This window comes from Ptychodera flava, chromosome 15 (assembly GCF_041260155.1).
Source record: "Ptychodera flava strain L36383 chromosome 15, AS_Pfla_20210202, whole genome shotgun sequence".
Lineage (NCBI taxonomy): Eukaryota > Metazoa > Hemichordata > Enteropneusta > Ptychoderidae > Ptychodera > Ptychodera flava.
This window is the reverse complement of record NC_091942.1, coordinates 11,573,965-11,589,393: the sequence shown is the minus strand read 5'-3', so window position 1 is coordinate 11,589,393 and position 15,429 is coordinate 11,573,965. Positions and strand designations below refer to the sequence as shown.

General features: G+C 38.2%; 1 protein-coding gene across 3 annotated transcripts in view; it reads right to left on the bottom strand.

The window, feature by feature from the left end:
- LOC139151159 (glutamate receptor ionotropic, NMDA 2A-like) overlaps positions 1 to 15,429 on the bottom strand; it is a 90,314-nt gene that overhangs the window by 20,998 nt on the left and 53,887 nt on the right. For all 3 annotated transcript variants that reach the window (XM_070723748.1, XM_070723749.1, XM_070723747.1), the window contains one exon: positions 326 to 1,090. In XM_070723748.1, the coding sequence (XP_070579849.1) occupies positions 326 to 1,090 (765 nt within the window). The remainder of the gene's footprint in view (positions 1 to 325; positions 1,091 to 15,429) is intronic.

Sequence of the window (15,429 nt, the reverse complement as noted above, 5' to 3'; positions counted from 1 at the left end):
ACGCATACCCATACCGGACACCTGGTACCACCGCTAACTATCAGTGGTTCAGGATGGTCCAAATTAAATTTGTAAATCACAGATGTCCCATGGACCTGGTAATGTATTACCTTGAATGGAAATAATTATTGGACCAGTTTAATGTCATATTACCTCGGTGCAATGACAGGTGATAATATTAATACATGAAGTCAACAAAGTAAACAAGCGACGGGCATGTCATAGGCCCTTTAAGCAGTAATTGAGTACTCCATGCAAAAGAGCACAAACGGTATAAACTTAAATTGCAATACTTCAGATGCAAAGTAATATTTATATTCCTTACCTCTCTCCATTTTCTGTCCTCGTCAAGATTAAGTAAAGCCATTCGCGGGTTGGCAACTGCCCCGTGCTCATCAAAGACAAAGTCTTTGTACGGTACAACTCCGCCACGAAGGCGGTCAAAAAAGTCCTCGCTCCCGTGGAAGCTGTGTTTACCCCTTGCATAACATCCCGTGGAGTCTGCAAGTTCAATATGAGACCCGTTCTGTAGGAAGCCCTGTAGTCTTCTAGCGTACATGAGCGCGGCGTCTTCCAACGCCGTCTCCATGAAGTAGTCCTGCCTTTCGAATTTCACTCCGATGAGACCGACAGGAAAGTCTGCTGGCACGCTGGTGATGGCAGCTTTACCGCCAAAGCTCAGCTCTAAAACTAACCAAATGTAACCTTCTTTCAAGAGCCCGTACTCTTTCGCTGTCCTGAAGACCGTCAAAGATTCTTCGTGCGAGGCAAACAGGATAATTATCTGGCAGTCACCCTCTTTCACTCGCCTCAGCGTATTGTTCACATTGTCACCCGCGGGGTACTCATTTATGTTATCACCCCCGGGGTAGTGCATCTCAAACGTTTCGCAAATTTCCCAGCTGCTGTCGTGATCGTCCCCCTCTCCAATGGTCAGATACTGCAGCTCGCTGAGAAATTCCACGTGGCCCGGTATGAGGCTGGTAATGACGGCGAAGTGGTACCAGTGGTAGAATTCCAGGAAAGCGAGAAGAGCAGCGACCTGTTGTGATATGGACGATCCTATTTGAATGAACAGATTGTGGTCCTCCTATGAAAGAGACAAAATGATAAAATATAATATCTGTTCCATACCAGTCAAGTGTACTTCGTGCTATTTAAGGTAGAACGCACCTCGGGACAGATATTCGGACTCTCAAACTTTTTCAATTCTTTTCTGATCTACCACTTGTGGGGGTTCATTTTAAAGCTCTTTGTGTAAGAAAACTTTTCATAGGCTTATTTTTTCGGAAATCGATTAATTTTATTTTTTGTCCACAGAGTTAACACAGGGATGGCGGCCATGTTGAATTTCAAATATCGGTAAATCTTGAGTAATTTGTTTCTCTAGTTCCAAAATTTGCACAGTGACCCCCTATTTTTATTCTTGATTTTAAAAGAGAATAGTTGAAAGATTCCTTTGGGAAAGTTTGATTCCTTGAGGAAAGTTTGAGCAAAAGTTTAAGTCTTTCACTTTCGAGGCGCATATTACCTTAACATTAAACTATTTTGATGTACAAGAACGTCCATGATAAATTGACGTTGATAGCACTGTCTGGATATCATTGCATAACAATACCGATGGCGCTCCCGTTAGAATGCAAGACTGTACAGTTACATATCAGTCGCTCTGTGTTTGTCCACTATCAATAAATATCACGGTCTGAATCGGTTGTTCAAACCTTTTCTTCGAATGGTCCGTCTAATTGTCTTTATCTTTAGCTTTTTTTCATTTTTTTAAATTTCTTTCCTCATAGATGCTCTCACATGTATTTTAAATGAAATGATACAAATCAGCTGCGTGGGATTTTTCTGAAATTTGTTTCTGTTCTTCACTGAATTAGAAAAAGTCAGTAATTTTGGTCAAAGATTTTGGGCATGTGTTGTACACCAGCACAAACACCAGAACATGTTTCTGTGTAGACTGTGAATAACTTGACAATGCAATACGCTGGTTCAGTTCGTCTTATTGAGTTCACCAACGTGAAACGTCCTTGTATATGTGTTCGTGTAAAAAGCATAATGTAGTGACACAGTAAATAAAAGTAAGTATTTTTGTCCAAACTGCTTTCAGTAATTGAAGGGATTGGTTTACGACAGAGTGAAAAGAAGAAGAAAGTGGGTGCTTGATCTCATTTTTGATGGTGAACGAAACGCAATTTATAGCCGGTTCTGAAAGGTACAACCAGTATTTTGACTTATGAAAGACAGGACGTTAACAAGGACATGGATATTCAAATGCTTTGCCTCCAGCTGCAGCCTGGTGTAAATACCAAATGGTCAAAGTAATCGCAGGAACAATATATAAATTTTATGACTGTTCCATTAAGCTCAGGAGGGCTTTCGACATACTGTTTTGCACTATTGAATCCATTACAAACGTCATAAAATACTGTACTGTTCAGAATCAATATTGAACATATTAAACAAGATCAACTAAGTGTACAGCTGTAACAGATACGAAGGCCTGATTTTCAATCTGGTGCGGGATTAAGGGCGCAATTTCAGTCCCAGGCCATTAATCTGTTAATTAACGACCCGTATGACCCCGAAAGCAGTCATAAGCCCGAGCTTGACAAATCGTATGCAAGCTGCTGCTCTATACAGATTACAAATTTTCCTGTCAAATTATCTGTTTATACTTGAACGACACGGACAAGTGTAAAAAACCATGATATTTGACAAGTCTAACAGGTTACTGATTAGATACGGCGCTTTTAGGAATGGCTCTAAAGCATTCTCAAAAGCGAACATAGTAAATGGTAATTGACTGAATGACCTATAGATGTTACCTAAATTTCGTAAATTCTTGCGAAATTATCACCACGAGAAATTTAAATACATGACAAATTTAAGGCTCGCTTAAAAAAGACACAGGAAGTCAAAATAAACGATAACTACGTAACAAAATAAATTTTAAAAAAAATAGAATATATAGCATATTCAAGACAGATTACTGAAATAAATAATGTGAGGTTTCGTGTTACCTCGGCTAAATGCAGAGTAAGCATTCGTCAGATAAAATGAGAACGAACATAACATCATATAACCTGGCCGACTGGTTTTGTGTGAGGCCTTTCAGCTAGGCGATGTTGCCGTGAGTGTGTGGGGGTTCGAATCCCGTTTGGGTTATAGTAAAAAATTTATATTCTTAAAGTAGCGAAGTTGACGACATCATTCGTTTTATTGTTTCATGATGTCCAGCTCATAAGGAACGAAGAATTTGTCCCTCTTCGCTGCAGCTTAAAAGCGCCATGCAAATTTCAGAATTTAAGTATGATATATTTTAATTTATCATGACACACGGTAGTGTGGCGACCCACCACGGTAAATATGTCTTATGTAAGCGAATTAGTTCATTATTCGCTCTTATTATCATATTTCTCGTTTTTTCTTCCTCGATTATTGAGCACCAATTTTTTTGTCAGTTTGATGCTGTTGTTTTCATTTTTACACGCCTATGGATGTATTCATGTTTCATTTGACCTTGTGACCCCTTGCATCCCTTCCAAAGAATGACGTGTGTCAATATGAAAGTAAGTATATCAACTCATCAGTCAATGATTTTATAAAATTGGACATGATAATAACATCGAAATTAAATTATATCAGCATCTTGTTCAGGTCGTGCACCCTATCAGTAACCTAAAATAACTTGCTTCAGGCCTACCACTTATTTTTGTCAACTCAAAACAGTTGTCTGTATGCAAGCGTTCAATTCTGATGAATATATGTTTATGTGATGTCGACGCCACGGCGATTCCTTCAATTTTACAACATCATTCATGCATGCCTTTATCCCAAAGGAGGTAATAATGATAGGTCATTATTTTGAAGCAAATCATGACATACTATCACCTAATGGATTTCAGCGACAAGGGGATTTACTACTCATCATCTCGTAATGTTAAAAAAAAACGTCCAGGACCCTGAAATGGCGTGCACATCATCAGAAACTCACACATACTATTTAAGCTATTAACCACATTCACCGACGGTATTTAGAGTGCATTAGCGAGTGCATATCTAGGGTGAAGTGGTCAAAACTGAGTGGTATACTCATTGCTGAGGCGATTTATTGCCTTTATATCATAACAATATGGACGTCATATAAGGATTTTTTTCCACCCGTGCTACATCGCGAATATAGAACTGTTATTTTCACGTCTCAACCAATCAGATCGCTGTATTTGAGCCATCGATATACCAGTATAATGTATTAAATTATTAAATGTTATCTCGTAATATTTAATGAATCACCAAGGTCCCTGAAATGGTGAGCACGCATCATTAGAATCTCACGGGTACATGTACATTTTTTGAACGCCAATAACTGCATAATTCCGCGCCGGGTTCGTATGAATATCAGAAGAACTGTTGTCACGCTTGCTGACTGGACAACTGACTCGTCTTAAAGGTATACAGTCACCTGTAATCTATACATGCCCATATATTGTCAAAGGGGCGTTCCTTGGTATTCAAATTACCCATGCGAGGGCGCTGTTTTTAAAAAGCGGCCATCCGCTTAAAATCTGTGATTGGTTGGATATTCTCTTTCCATGGTAACTGCGGCAAAATTGGAACAGGTGACAGTATACCTTTAATTTATAATCTGTTGCAAGATATGCATCGAGTTTAGTGTAAATACAAATGTGAGATCAAATACTATTGCCGGGGAGAGAGACAGACAGGGCGGGGACAGACAGGAACATAGAGAGACACAGACAGATAGACATACAGACAGACAAACTTACAGACAGAGCAATAACCAGATAGGAAGATGAGGAGACAGGTAGATAGACAGAAAGACGACAGACAGACAGACAGACAGACAGACAGACAGACAGACGGACGGAGTAATTATTAATTATATCATAGCTTTGTCAATACAAGTGAATTTGTGACATCATCCCCCCCCCCAAGATTATTACTGACAATGTATTATAAAAAATGTGGCAAAAAATGTTTTCTACATCTTCAAATTCACTGGAATCGCCAAAATCTATAAAACAATAGCGATAATGTACCCCTTCCCGGCCCACAATGGACTCAATCAAACTGTTAACTCCACAATGTACTCGGCTTTTCCTCATACGTTATGTCGTGCAAAGTTTGCTCTCATCCATTATGGGCCGGGGGGTACATTATTGCTTAAATATTATCTCGAAATACTTAATGAATCGCCAAGGTTCCTGAAATGATGAGAACATCATTACAGACTTACAGGTACATGCATATTTTTTGATCGCTATTACTGATTGCATAATTTCTCGCAGGGTTCATATGAATATCAGAAGCGCGGTTTTGCTGACACGACAGATTACTTGTCTTAATAAACTGAGAGATGATGAGACGGGTACACAGACAGACAGAGAAGTTATTATTAAATATTACTTCATAATGTTTGATGAATCACAAAGGTTCCTTAAACGATAGAAGATCACTAGAGACTAACTGATACATGTATATTTTTGATCACTAATGACTGCATAATTCGGCCCGGGTTTATATGAATATCAGAAGCACTGTTGTCTAGTTTGCTGACCAGACAACTTACTTGTCTTATAAACAGACAGACGGAGAGACGGGTACAAAGACAGACAGACGGAGTTATTATTGAATATTATCTCATAATATTTAATGAATCGCCAAGGTTCCTAAAATGATAGTAGATCATTAGAGGCTAACTGGTACATGTATATTTTGATCGCAAATGACAGCATAATTCGGCGCCAGATTCATATGAATATCAGAGACACTGTTGTCTCGTTTGCTGACGGGACAACTGACTTGTACGTCCTAATCTATAGTCTGTTGCAAGATATGCATCGAGTTGAGTGTAAATACAAATGTGAGATCAAATACACATGCCTTGAGTGTGCGGAGGGAAAGATAGAGAGTTGAAGAGAGAGATAGAGAGAGGAGGAGAGGGGACAATAGGGAGGGATAGGCAGGGAGACAGACAGACAGAGCGACTGACAGATAGACAGTTGGAGAGACAGGCAGACAGACAGAAAGACAGAATTACTGATAAACGGTATTGATATGCACACCATACATCATTGCTCGTTGATTTGAAATTGTATCGATCGTGTTGAGACAATGGTCCTAAGTGATTGACAAGTGATGCTTGCATTAAGAAAAGAGTCAGCGTCATTGAGTGTAACTATTACATTTCAAAACCCTTGATTCATCGTAGAGGTTTTATAAGATAACGTCACGATGGATCATACATCTTAAGACGCCCACATTAACGCCTTGTGGCAGACATAGCCTTGTTTTCCGCGTCCCCTGACGACCAAGCTTGATATCGAATCGTCTTCATCGCGCCTTAGTGTCATTTGCTACGTGATTGGTCTGGCTTGGGGACAAAACAAACCAAGTGAGAAATCCCGGGGGACACGCCTTTTACTGAAAATCTATCTCGCTTTATCACCTGCCAAGCGACTAGATGAGACTAAATCAAGAGACGCTATTAAAGCGATAGGTAAATTCCCCTATGATGAAAATCTCCCCCCCCCCCCTTGGGTGATGTTTTAAGCGTGACTTTGTCATATCGGTGACCTTCATCCGAGGGATATCGGTTATCAATCAAATCCCTCTTCTAGGTAAAAAAAGAGTTCAGTCAATACTTTGTGAGAATAAACATCTTGAAAAAGCTTAGAGCTATTTATGTAGCTACTAATTTTCTTACCAAACACAAGAAGAATGCCATTTTGATCCGTACTCTCATTAGTTACCCGAGTGCCGGCGGAGAAAAGGGTGTCTCTGTAGCTATTAAGTGTCTCGCTAAGATAAGATTTGAACTGATTACATGATTTTTTCAAATTTAGGCAATCATTAGCCTAATGACAATGTCATTATTAATCCTGTTTTTCATATTTTTGACTGGCACTTTATGTTTAACAGTCGTTTCAACTCCCTTCTAAAAACATTTTGTAGATAATCAGTCGCCTTTTATTCAGCGATTTTTCAACGTTTTTATTGATGTCTTCTTTCATTCCAGTTTGTCACGGATTGCGGATCACATTACTCTCGTCAGGAACATTCTCGAGCAATTAAAGTGACGTCACCAACGTAGAGAGGAGGACCGCATGAGACCATTATCGTCAGACTATTTGCCCATCATCAACAGCTGCAACTGTAACTGGCCTTGGTTAGCATGCCTCCACTACCGAGGCCATCGCAACTTCGATCTTGTCAAAATCAGCAACAGCGACACTTTATTGCCTGGTATATGAACAGTAAGATCGGCATTGAATTTAATAAATAGAGTATTATGTTCTTTAATATCCGCTGCGCCAAACAAACACCACAGGTCTCAGCTTTGCCGGAAAAAATGATCTGTTCAATGTTAGCACTGATGAAAATAATTAAGGTCATCTTTCCAAATCCTTCAACACGATATAAATGTTCTCAATTGTGCGATAATAACGTTTGTACTGCTGATGGACCGATATCGGAAGAAGAAAAGTCCTTCAAATGCAATCACTCTGTCTTGCATTACATCGCTTGGGGCTATTTCCGCACGATGCGTATTCATTAAAAGATGTTTGTCAAAATATGTAAATGAGTGGATTTTCCCGAGTCACTAAAACCAGAGCAACGCCAACTTTTTAATTAAAAGTTGTGAATATACCCTGACGCAAGTTTCTCCAATATTCCGTGAAATGTTTTATTAACATGTGTATACATTATTGTTCCCATCTTCTTACGAAAACCTTGTTGATGTTTTGGTCTGTTCACGTTGCCGACCAAACACTACCGTCGTCTCGTATCATTGAGGACAAACCGACGGACTTGTTATCACTCCAGACCTATCAAAACATAAAAACTCTTTGAGACCAGAAAGTTAAGTCGCATACATATATGTTCGCTTAAGGTTAAGAGTGAGTTGTTATTCCCCACGTGGGCTTAAACTAAGTCCAAGCAATGACGTCATTTGTAGTCTGAACGATCCTTTTAAAACATCTCGCCTTTAAGTGAAATTCCTATCTTATACCGGAATGAATTTCACACTTGAGGCTCTTCGTGTTTGTCTATGTGTCGTAAAATGCGAGTTTTTTACGACACATTAAATAACGAGCACACCTGAGCCTGTTACGTGCGTTAAGTTCATCACCGTGACGATTTACAACGCCAGATATCGATGGAAAGAAAGGTGCTTAGATATAACTGAAGTCGAATAAGCACATTAATATTATTATAATTGTGTTATTTTTGCCTTAGAAGAGTTTGTTAGTGCGTGAGACCCCTGTTTATTCCGTACAAACTCAATAAGGACACGTGACATTTTTTGTCAGTCAGTGGGCAGCCAGTGTGAAAACATTGCTAAATATAGCTTGCTTCCCAGCCATGGTTCTCAGACGATCGATCGAGCGGCATACATATGCACTATTAAAGTATGATATAACGCATACAGCGGATGACGTGCATAGTGACTTTACGAGGAAGCAGAACAACCTTATACATACAACAGCTTGACGAGCTCACCAGTTCATATACTTCTTTCCTATAACTTTAATTCATTTGATCCAGTTATGTTTGGGAGGCACCGTGGGGCAGCGGTTAAGGTACCGGCCTCACTTTCAAAGGATGGTGTGTTCGAGACTCGGTAGGTCCCGAGTAATCGGACTCATTGTCGAAGGATGGTGGGTTCAAGACTCTAACATGGTGTTAATGCCCTTTAGCGTGGCACTTTACCTTTCATTGGGTAGTGGATTCCGATTATGGGTACGGCGCGCCAAATGTTTCAAAAATATTTATCGATTCAGTGCAAAAATAAACTGTCTTTCTGGACTGAAATAAAAATTCGGTGTCATTACGGAAGGAAATAAGTAAGAAAAGTATAATTAAAAACAAAAAGACAGAAATGAAATTTAATACTTCATTTTAACTTGAGAATATTCTTTAAATCGTAATTAGGAAATAAACAATCATCAACGATTTGAAAAGTCATACATCCATGCGTATCGACATACATACACGTATAATAGTTCGCGTAAAAGGTGCAATTAGTGCTGAGTTTACAAAAAAGTATAAGATGTTTACAGTTGTACGTACACAAAAATCACAAGAAAATCACTAAAAATCACTACTACCACTCGGAAAAAATATTACAAAAAATTAAAATGTGAACCACATACAGAAAATCATTATAAAAGAATCAGACAAAAAAGCCATGCATACATAAAATTATTTATGTACTTAAGAAAATTAAAAAGCACTACATCTCATAAAAAACGTAGTATAGATAATCAAAAATATAATATGAACCACCAGCCGCTTTGACAGTAAAGAGAGAAAATCAGAGAAAAAAATCGGCAGTGATGGCTCTAGACAAAAGTGGACATCATCTACTAAAAAATACTAAAAAAATAAAATAAAAATAAAAAATAAAAAGTGCCATGGACAACAGCAAATACAAAAAAAAACGCGTGGGCCTGTGGAAAGAAAAAACAAATGAGCACTCGCCACAGCAAAACAAAAAACAAAAAAAAAAACCGAGCACTCGCCACACAAAAAACCCAAACGCGCAAAATTACAATTAATTTATTCAAAAAACTCATGGTTCACGTTTCCTTCGATCGATGAATCCCCAACAGCTGGGAATCCGATCACCACATACTCCAATGTTTGACGAAATATTAATTGAGCATTTCAGTGATAACTTTGACATCTTGAAACCTAGCTCTGTTTGGCTGGGCCCTGCCAAGCAGAGCTACTTGAAACCGTACTTGATGAAGTGAAGTGGGCAAGATCACCTAAAGAACGTCCAGGTTAACAGTGAATAGTTCCAGAGAGTCAAGTTAACTGAGCGATTTGAGACAGTCCACAGTTCAGATCACGAGCGAGACGTACAACCCATGTCCCTTCAGAGCAACTCTGCGAACATATGGATGCCTTGGGTGCGGTATGGCAGGGGGCTTACTGCAGGCCTTCCAACGAGCCGCTCTGTCATCGCCGTTACATGATTTCGACACGGTTACGTGTGGTTCGTTACATAGCGGCCACCGCGTTGTATGCATAACACGCGGCGGCTGCTATTACATAACATTCTCCCCTTTTTTTCAATAATACTTTTCTCGTTTATTTTCTTCCGTAATTCCATCGAATTTTTATTTCAATCGAGAAAGACGGTTGCACGTCATCTTTATCTGTACAGACACATTCAAATATTTAATGACACATATTTTCAAATGAATGTTATTTTTATGAAAAAGTACATTAATAAAATGCAATGATATGGACGAAAGAACTTTTTTCTTTATTATTCATACACGTTTAAGAATTTATTGAGAAAGAAAATTTGACAGTTTATTTTTACTCTATGACGATAAATATTTTTGAAACATTTGGCGCGCCGTAGTCTTTCCTATAACTTTAATTCATTTGGTCCAGTTATGTTTGGGAGGCACCGTGGGGCAGTGGTTAAGGTACCGGCCTCACTATCAGAGGATGGTGAGTTCGAGACTCGGCAGGTCCCGAGTAACCGGACTCATTGTCGAAGGATGGTGGGTTCAAGACTCTAACATGGTGTTATGCCCTTTAGCGAGGCACTTTAATTTTCATTGGGTAGTGCATTATGGGGTAACTTATCCTGTAATTGGGCATTTTGCCTGTTGGGTGATGGATTGAATAAATTACTATAGGTAAGCGGACAAGTAGGAGGCGGTTTACGGAATTTAACGGTACAGTTTGCCAGTAAAACTCCGAGGCCCGCAGGGCCGAGGAGTTTTATGGCAAACTGTACCGTTAAATTCCGTAAACCGCCGACTACGAGTTCGCTTACCGTGTTATACCACGACTTTGCCGAGTTTTAGAGCCTTGTTTGCACGCCGAAAGTTTTGATTTGTAATTTTAGTGCAGTGCAAGTTGAAACTTTGGCAGGAAAACATTGACGCGTTTTGACACCTTGTTGAACGAAAGTATAAAAAATAACCCATGATTGGATAAAACAAAGTTGACATGTGTTGCTATTGTAGTGCGATGACGTGGTTGAGCACCTGGTTTGATTTGAATTGTATGAATTATGTTTGATTGATTGGTTGGTTGAATGAAGTGAAAAGGTGTTTGCAGATCGACGTTAGAGTCATGCTTTGCTCATTTGAGTCGAAAACTTTGAGCAGCATACACGCAATTGTCAGTCGCTCTACGTATTTCGATATGGCGGATGAAGTACAAATGAAAGCTGTATCCGGTGCACTTCAACTACCAAAGCCAAAGATAGAAAAGAAAAGTCCCCCTGTCACGCCTGTGCTAACGGCCACAATCGGAAGACCAAGCTACACAGCCACGTCAGAGAAAGGCGCAACAGAAACTGCAAGTACAAAAAAACAATATGTCTAGATCCACAATGACTGTGGTACTGCGTGTGTGTTTGCCTGTAGCTAGATTTAACTTTACCAAAGGCGACTGAAATCTCGACATTCAGTGTTTGACAACTGACTTTGAAGTCTTAAATTTCAGATTCGAATGATCGTGATAACAATAACCTTAACACAGAAGTGATATTTGCAATCAATACCGTTATTTCACGGTGACCTGTAATTGATTTTGAGATGTACAGTCGTGCAAAATTAATTCAGTCCGGTGATATTTTTAAAGTGTCTTTACTCTGTACTTGATAGTGAAATAAATTTCTTCTGGTTAATGTCTCGCATTTTTGTTTTGTTTTTTTTTACTCGTCTCCACGTGACTTTCTTTTGTTTAAAAAGTGTCCATTTTACAAGTTCTTTTGTTTAAAAGTGTCCGATTTACTAGTAAACCGGACAGTTTTTAACAAAAGAACTGTCCGATTTACTAGTAAAGCGGACACTTTTAAACAAAAGAACTTGTAAATCGGGCACTTTTCAAACAAAAGAAAGCCAGGTGGTAATAATAAAATATTCGGTTATGGAAATTAGAAAGCATGGTAGAACAATGGGCACGAGGCGGAGAATGGTATAACAAAATAAAAAAAATATAGATGTCTGTCTCTGACTGCTTTTGTCCTCTCTTGGTCTCTCTATCGCTATCTGCAGTCTGGTTGTCTCTAATTGGTACCTGTGATGGATACGGCCCGCCAAATGGTTAAAAAATATTTATCGTCATAGAGTAAAAATAAACTGTCAAATTTTCTTTCTAAATAAAGTCTCAAACGTGTATGAATAATAAAGAAAAAAGTTCTTTCGTCTATATCATTGCAATTTATTAATGTACTTTTCCATAAAAATAACATTCATTTGAAAATATGTGTCATTTAATATTTAAATGTGAAGACGTTCTCAATCTACAAAGAGAAATTCTTAAGTTTCTATCCTCAACAATTGAGAGATATGATTCACACTTGAAATTTATCTTAAAATCAATATACTTATCCAACTTAGAATATTTCATTATATCAGCCTTCCATGACTGAAAATAAACATCACATATTCTCTGATTTAGAATGTTAATAAATGCATGCTCATCTTCAAAACCTTGGTTTAACCAAACAAAACCAAAACCGTATGAAAATAATAATTGCTTTACCTGTAATGCCCAACATTTACGACCGTTTTCAGCTTCTCTAAACTGGCAATGATAAACTAAACGGTTTGTGTCAATTTTTAAAATTTTCAACCAATATTTCGTAATACGTATATATCTTACACATATCAAATTAGTTCTTCCAAGTTCTCCATAAATAGTTGGGTTCGATGCATTTCTATAAAGCCCAACTGCAAAATTTACGATGGACGTTTTCCACACAATCTGCAATGTGAAAACCCCAAATTTCACTCCCATACATAAGTATAGGCAAAATTTTACAATCGAATATTTTCATCACAATGATCGGATTTACGGACGTAAACTTTGCTAACTCTCTCTTTAAGGCAAACGTTGCTTTAAAGGCACGTTCTGATATTGTTTTTGGGCAGCACCCCAAAGATCACTACTAGAATTCTTGATACCAAGATAACTAAACTTTGAGACAACGTCAAGCTTAACCCCGTTATAGAACCAATTTTCATATTTTCTTAAAGGACCCGCTTTTCTAAATACCATGACTTTAGATTTGTCGATGTTAACTTTATGCTTCCATTTAGATGCATAGCTCGAAAGATTGTTCAAAAGTCTTTTGGTCACAACAATATGTCATACAACATCGAAGAAAGCTTCCGTGACAAGTGCATTAACGTGTCATATGCATTAAGTATACACGTACGTATCTTAATAAAATGTAAAACAGTGTACACTTGATGTGCAAAGATCTGCATTACGTCTACTCATGATCTACAAAGATATACGCTACATATATCAACGTATTGGAATGTTTTATATACACAGAGATATACGTTACGTATGCAATTAATATTGTGTTCCATATACGTCAATATACGTAATTATTACACCTCACGTATTATCCAGGTACTGTGATTGGCTGAGCCTCACTCACGTGATATAGAACAAAAAGTGATAGAACATGGCTTAGGTGATATAGCCCTGTCGCGTGCGCTGATATAGCCCTGTCGCGTGCAGTGATATTGCCCGCTATCACGTTCAGGAATACCGCGCGTCCTTTCTGCGCGTACCACATCATCGCGTACATTTGCTTGGAATTTTCTGTAAAGCAATGAGTTTTGAAAAGGTACAAGAAATTAGCTGGACCTGAAGTAAAGGACATTTAGTACATTAATGATTAAACGAGAAAAGCTTTAACAACACTGTCTTTGTTTTTATAGACGTTAATTTAAGTTGACCTTCAACTTCATGTAGCATTACGATCGAGCAATAAATAGAACGCTCCACTGTGGCGAGTCTCGATCGACACTTGACTGCATTCTAAGCAAAGTTTCGAAAACAACAGTGTTTGTTCGATGTAATAAAATTAATAACACACGCAGCACGGACAAGATCACGATTTGTTGCCTGCCCTCGGGCTGGTGCTCATGACGGTAATATTGATGATACCGTCGCCTTCGGCTCGGGCATCATCAATATTACCGTCATGAGCACCATCCCTTGGGCGGGCAACAGATCGTGATCTTGCCCTTGCTGGCGTGTGTTATTATTTAATTATAATGAACGTATATCAAGCATTTTGCCCAGTGAAGACTGTTTACGGCCGCGTCTTCTATGGCGTTGTACTGGGCACAATAACCATTATCAACGGTGAGCTTATCAGGTTTTAATTTGTAAGGTCGTGTCCCAGTATATTATTAGCTCCGCTCTCAGTGACACGGAGCTTATCAAATAGGTTGATTTTGTTGTCGTCCGTCGTCGTCCGTCGTCGTCGTCCGTCGTCATCCGTCGTCCGTCAACACTTGCCTTCTCCTCTGAAACCGCAAGTTCTATGGCTTTGAAATTTTATATGCAGTTCACTTGGGGTGACCTCACTTAAGTTTGTTCAAATCGTGGTGAAATTTGCATATTTTTTTTTGGAAGGGGGGGGCATTTTCTGCTGTTTTTGGTAAAAAAATCTTCTTCTCTAGAACCGCTTGTCCGATTGCTTTGAAACTTGATATGCAGTTGATTCAGGGTGACTTCAGTTATATTCGTCCAAATCGTGGTGAAATTTGCATATTTGTATTTTTAAGGCAATTTTGTCATTTTTGGTAAAAAAAATCTTTAAAAATCTTCTTCTTCAAACTACCCGTCAGATAGCCTTGATATTTGGTACATAGGACCCTAGGGATGATCTATTTAAGATTTGTTCAAGTGTGCAGAAATATGCAAATTTGCATTTTTAAGGCAATTATTGCCATTTTTGGTCAAAAATTGTGTTTCTCAAAACGTACTGGTCTGATAGCTTTGAAATTTGGTATACAGGTTTCATAGATGAACTAAGTAATAAATATTGAATTTCTGCTGAAATCTGTATTTCTGTATTTTGGGGGCAATTTTTGCCATTTTTTGGTCAAAAAATGTGTATTTCCAAAACTACTCATCTGATAGCTTTGAAATTTTGTATACAGGTTCCTATAGATGAACTAAATGATATATATATTGAAATTATGATGAAATCTGCAATTTTGAATTTTTTGGGGGCAATTTTTGCCATTTTTTATCAAAAAATGTGTTTCTCAAAAAGTACTGGTCTGATACCTTTGAAATTTGATATACAGGTTTCTACAGATGAACTTAGTAATATATATTGAGTTTCTGATGATATCTGTAATTTTGTATTTTGGGGGCAATTTTTGCCATTTTTGGTCAAAAAAATTGTTTCTCAAAAACTGCAAGTCGATAGCTTTGATATTTGGTGTACAGGTTCCAAGGGATTATTTTAATATATGATATATTGAAATTATGGTGAAATCTGCAATTTTTATTTTGGGGGCAATTTTTGCCACTTTTGGTCAGAAAATTTCATTCTCAAAAAACTACTCGTAGATGGCTTCGGTTTACATGTTCTTAAGGATGATC